This window comes from Micropterus dolomieu, linkage group LG05 (assembly GCF_021292245.1).
Source record: "Micropterus dolomieu isolate WLL.071019.BEF.003 ecotype Adirondacks linkage group LG05, ASM2129224v1, whole genome shotgun sequence".
Lineage (NCBI taxonomy): Eukaryota > Metazoa > Chordata > Actinopteri > Centrarchiformes > Centrarchidae > Micropterus > Micropterus dolomieu.
The window spans coordinates 24,923,011-24,929,036 of record NC_060154.1 but is presented as its reverse complement, the minus strand read 5'-3'; the positions used below and the strand labels follow the sequence as shown (position 1 = coordinate 24,929,036).

Below are 6,026 nucleotides of genomic sequence, written 5' to 3'. Positions count from 1 at the left end.
GTGTAAAAACACTGCAATCATAGTGGGTAATACATTGAGAATTGATAGAGCTGTATTTCTACTTAGAAAGTTAAACACAAGTTCCCATTCGTTTCTGCATACTACGTTGGCTACAGGTGGATGGTGTGCATGGTGCAAGTCTGTGTTATGTGTTGTTGCCGGACTGCGTTTTGCAGTCTTGGCAGCAATGCTCACTCCTCACCTGCAGCCATAGAGCAACTGGAGATCATAGTACTGGCCCTTGACGTCCTTATCGACATCTCGCCATCGGCCAGCCTCCAAACTCTCCTACATGCTGCAAAACTTATTTCATGCAACTGTATTACATGTAGTCTGAATCCATTACAGCTTGCATGGTAAGATACCATCAGTTCAGTGAAACTGTTTAAAATGTAGCTGTGTTGGCACTTCTAGAAGTTAGTAGAATATGTGATTCATCCACACTGCTGAGTGGCTAATAAGTGACAGTAAAAACCAACATTTCATGTTTTGTTTCTCTCAGTGAATAAAATTTTGTGTAGATGGTTAGGTATTGGTAAAACGCACAAACAAATTTGTTATGATGGTTTGAGATGTTCTCTGAACTCGATTATTAAATGTTGATCAGGTTGCACCTATCAAAGGATGGATTTACCTAGTTTAAGTTGCTCTGGAAAAATTGTAGTAGTGATTCCTGAGAAAATGTAGCTGGATTTGTTTTACAAATGTCTCTTCATGATGTGTTTAACAGGAAGAGGTGGCAAAGAAGCGTACCCGCCGCGCAGTGAAATTCCAGAGGGCCATTACTGGGGCCTCCCTGGCTGAGATCATGGCCAAGAGGAATCAGAAGCCTGAGGTCCGCAAGGCCCAGAGGGAGCAGGCCATCAGGTAAGCACACAAACTGTTCTTTTTTTTTTTCTTTTTTTTTTAAACATCAGGTTCCTTGGTTTCTATTAAATTAGACTGATTAATTAAATTTTTGAGGCACTGTATTTTAGCAGGAGATACATTATTTACTTAGAACCAAGGCTTGACATTGGCACCCACTTAATGCAGGTAGCCTTTGCCAGTGGTGTGTAACAGTCACTCGTAGGGGTGCAACGCATCCTAAAACTCACGGCTTGGATCATACCGTGGTTTTGAGTCAAGGGATCAGAACCTTTTTCAGATCAGCAAAAAATAAAGGTTAGAGTTATATTAAATTTTTTTTAATGTACGAATCAGCCACGATCTGTTACGCCACTAGTCACTTTTTATGGTGGTGGGTGTCATACATAGGACTGCCCCCTAAAACTCATGATTCCAGTCTTCAGTGGAGAAAAAGGGTTTATTAGCATTTTGTCAGTCAAATCAATGCACTTTTGTTTTGTAGCGGTGTCATTGTAATATCGAGCAATGCAGAAAGTCAAATCTTCCTATCGAACAACCAATTGCGATCAGAGAGGTAGGTAGATAAAGTGACTTTGGAAAACCACTAGCCACAGTGGCTGGTGAGAACAAAAGTAAGCCCTGCTTACAATGGTGGAATTTGAGTGAGCTGCACTGTTTGAAAACTTGTGAATGTCATCAACCAGTATTTAAAATGGGGGATCAATAAAATGAAGAATTGTACATCTGCATAGTCTGTTGACACACCTGGAAAATTGAGGAGAAATGAAATTTCCAGCGCACTTTTTCATCAAATAAAGCAGAGACAATATATTTACCATCCCCTTTTTTTGGCCAAGGTACTTTTTCTTTGGATGAATTAAGCCCATTATAAGTGATGTTGGAAACCAATGAGCAGGATTGCTTTATGGTTAAATTATTTTTTTTTTAGTTTTGCAATGTGCCTTGAAGTGCCAGGTGTTTCAATTTCTTAATTCACTGAAGACACACTGTCAGCTTTGTGCTATCATGTAATATTATATTTAGATATAACATTAACTGGGGAAAGTCCATGTCGCCCACTCCCCCTCATTTGGCTGATCGTTTCTCTCATTATTCTCTCAGAGCTGCCAAGGAGGCCAAGAAGGCTAAGCAGGCAGCCAAGAAGCCAGCTGCTCCAAGCGCTAAGGTAAGAACTCACTTCGTGCAGAAGTAGTGTTTTGTCTGAGGTATTTCCCTTCACCAATATAAAATCTGATTCTATATTTTATACTTCTCATGAAAAGTCGTAACCTGATTTTAAAAGACTAAACTTTAAGGTCCTGGGTTTAGTAGAGTAGCAGACTGCAAAACATAGTGCTGCTACAGGCTATAAGTGCTACCTGCTCCTCTGTTTCAACTGGATTATTAAGTCACATTGTTACTTTTAGATGGTATTTTGTGTTTTTTATATATAAAAAAGAAATACACACACACCAGGGTACTTAATGTATTTCTCCTTCTGTAGGCCTCTACCAAGACTGCCCAGAAACCCAAGATCGCCAAGCCCATGAAGATCAGCGCCCCCCGTGTCGGTGGAAAACGCTAAACCTGACTCTTTGTTAATGGTTGTGAATAAAAATTTGTGGTTAACCATTATTTGTGTGATTTTAATTTTTAAAACAAGACAATGCTTCAACATGATCATTATCATGCCATTATATTAACCTTTCAACTGTGTTAACCTGCTTTTTTAAATGTTTTTTTTAGTTGAGGTGGATTTTTACTACACAGAATGATCCTTTATATTGGGTTCAATGCACAATTTGGGGAACGTGGCTGCATAAGGACTAAGTATACAAACAGGAATTGGTGTAATGAACATGTAGAAAAGGGCAGACAAAATTATTTCTGTTAAAGCATTTATGCCACGTTCCAGACCGGTCAGAACTGGGAAAGTTGAAATATCCGACTTCTAACCTTAAAGCGTTTCAGGTGGATGGTGGTGCAATATATAATATAAACAATAAACATGGCTGACCGTGACAAATGTGTTTCTTTGGCAAGCTTATGCACCGTTAAACCCTCAGCAGTGCGCTTGGTGTTAATTAAAAGGATGGCCTTTTAATTAAAAAGTGACAAATATACAGGTTTTCATAAGCTGTATGCAATAATCATCGAAATTATATCAAATAAAGGCTTGAAATATCTCACTTTGCATGTAATGAGTCTATATAATAGTTTCACCTTTTAAGTTGAATTACTGAAATAAATGAACTTTTGCACGATATGCTAATTTTTTGAGTTTCACCTGTACATTACTGTATCCCACTAGCTACATCAATTGGTAATCTTCAATCATCAGCAAAAGTTGTATACTATATTTCCAAATGGTTTCACATTTGGGTGTGGAGGGGCTGTCTTGGATGACACGTCTCTTTAACATTGCGTGGAAGTCGGGTACAGTGCCCAAGGAGTGGCAGACTGGGGTGGTGGTTCCCCTGTTCAAAAAGGAGGACCAGAGAGTGTGTGCCAATTACAGGGGTATCACACTTCTCAGCCTCCCCGGTAAAGTCTACTCCAAGGTGCTGGAATGGAAGGTTCGGCCGATTGTCGAACCTCAGATCGAAGAGGAACAATGCGGTTTTGGTCCCGGTCGTGGAACAACCGACCAGCTCTTTACTCTCACAAGGATCCTGGAGTGAGCTTGGGAGTATGCCCATCCAGTCTACATGTGCTTTGTAGATCTGGAGAAGGCATATGACCGGGTCCCCCGGGAGATACTGTGGGAGGTGCTGCGGGAGTATGGGGTGAGGGGGGCCCTTCTCAGGGCTATCCAATCCCTGTACATCCAAAGCGAGAGCTGTGTCTGAGTACTCGGCAGTAAGTCGGACTCTTTCCAGGTGAGGGTTGGCCTTCGCCAGGGCTGCGCTTTGTCACCTATCCTGTTTGTGATATTCATGGACAGGATATCGAGGCGTAGTCGTGGCGAGGAGGGGCTGCGGTTCGGGGGGCTTGGGATCTCGTCACTGCTTTTTGCGGATGATGTGGTCCTGATGGCATCATCGGTCCGTGACCTTCAGCTCTCACTGGATCGGTTCGCAGCCGAGTGCGAAGTGGTTGGGATGAGGATTAGCACCTCTAAATCTGTGGCCATGGTTCTCAGCAGGAAACCGGTGGAGTGCCAACTCCGGGTAGGGAATGAGTCCTTACCCCAAGTGAAGGGGTTCAAGTACCTCGGGGTCTTGTTCACGAGTGAGGGGAGACTGGAGCAGGAGATTGGCCGGAGAATCGGAGCAGCGGGGGCGGTAATGCACTCGCTTTACCGCACCGTTGTGGCGAAAAGAGAGCTGAACCGTAAGGCAAAGCTCTCGATCTACCGGTTGATTTTCGCTCCTGTCCTCACCTATGAAGGCTGGGTCATGACCGAAAGAACGAGATCGCGGGTACAAGCGGCCGAAATGGGTTTCCTCAGGCGGGTGGCTGGTGTCTCCCTTAGAGATAGGGTGAGAAGCCCGGCCATCCGCGAGGCGCTCAGAGTAGAGCCGCTGCTCCTTTGGGTTGAAAGGAGCCAGTTGAGGTGGTTTGGGAATCTGGTAAGGATGCCTTCCAGGCACGTCCAGCTGGGAGGAGGCCTCAGGGAAGACCCAGGACTAGGTGGAGAGATTATATCTAGCCTGGGAACGCCTCGGGATCCCCCAGTCAGAGCTGGTTAACGTGGCTCGGGAAAGAGAAGTTTGGGGCTCCCTGCTGGAGCTGCTCCCCCCGCGACCCGATCCGGATGAAGATGGATGGATGGATGGACCAGGACGAACATTTTCTCTATTTAGATTTTTATTCATCAGTTTTATTAGAGTTCATTGTCATGTACGGAGTACATATAATGTCATTATAACATTTTTTTTTCAAACGTTTTAAATAAACTTTTGAAAAAGTGCATTTTACAATATAAAGAACCATGTAATGACAAATAATCAGAAAATAATAGTAATGTTTTACTATAAAATGTTATTTTCCAATAAATACACATTATAATATCATAATGTAAGAATGTAATTTGGTGCTAAGTATAGGGGTATAATAGAGGAAAAAACTGCTAAATTCAAACACAAGTAAATATGAGTTCTTTATGAGTAATTTATTAGTGGACAGCCCCTTGAGATGCAGCATCTCATTTTCAAGAGGGTCCAAAAACATAAATACATAATACTAGCAAAAAACATGACTAGTACACAAGTAATGCACAGAACAAATACACAAAAATATTATAGTTCATACAGCTTGTAGTTAATATAATAATTACATCACATTCAGTGAGTTAAACAAGGTCAGTTCATTTTACAACACGGCACAATAAGAACCAATGACAACATAATAAAGTCAATGCCGGGTAGTCCCAGATGGGTAGATTATTATTTATTTTTATTACTATTTATCGATAGACAGCACATAGTCAAACAAAGTGGACATACTTTCCAGGATCAGTAACATGTACACAGTAAATTAAGATGGTTAAATAGAGATAATGGATGATGATGGATCTCAAAGAAAGAGGAAGATTGTTTCAATCACAGGGTGCCTTATAATGAGAGTCTTTAGCAGCAGTGAATAATCTGGGTACAGTGAAAACAAGATGTTGCATATCTCTATGAGGATATGAAGAACTACAAGGAACCAAGAGATCTTTAAGATACGGAGGACATTTAAAGTAGGCACATTTAAATATAAATTCAAACCAATGAAACTCCTTTCTTGATTTAAGCTGCAGCCAATAACACAATGATGTGTTAGGATTTGGTTTTGTGCTGTTGTTTTTCCTGTGTTTATTCCGTCTTTCTCTGTGGTTTTGTGCAGCCTTGTTTATTATTTCGATTTTGTTAGTTCTCTTAGCATCTGTCTTGTCTTGCATCTTAGTTTTTAGTCCTGTACTTTGGTTTTCTGTCTTAGTTCATAACTTGGTATTTATTCCTTGTTCAATGTTTGTATAATATTGATCTTGTCTGCTCCGCGTTCTGTTTATTATAGTGTTAGTCTGTTTCTGGTTTGATTGTAGTTAGTTAGTTTCAGTGTTCAGTTGTTTCTGCATTTTGGTCTGGTCCTGTCTGTTCCCCTCATTTGGTTTCACCTGCTTGCCTGTGTTTGTGCCTAATTACCTCCTGATGTGATCCACCTGTTTTATGTTCCCGCCCTGCTCAGTACCT

The 6,026-nt window shown here is 41.4% G+C and overlaps 1 protein-coding gene and 1 non-coding gene across 2 annotated transcripts; both read left to right on the top strand.

Moving 5' to 3' along the window:
• The first annotated feature begins 115 nt into the window (after positions 1-115).
• On the top strand, positions 116-296 carry LOC123971800. Its single transcript, XR_006825295.1, has one exon. It is a non-coding gene; the product is annotated as a small nucleolar RNA SNORA23 (small nucleolar RNA).
• A 434-nt stretch (positions 297-730) lies between these two features.
• Positions 731-2,484, top strand: LOC123971601 (60S ribosomal protein L24; the record flags this gene model as incomplete). Its single annotated transcript, XM_046050514.1, is given in 3 exon segments — positions 731-867; positions 1,972-2,035; positions 2,354-2,484. Coding segments are annotated over 3 exon segments (282 nt in total), but the record flags the coding sequence as incomplete, so codon positions are not given.
• Positions 2,485-6,026: the final 3,542 nt, after the last annotated feature.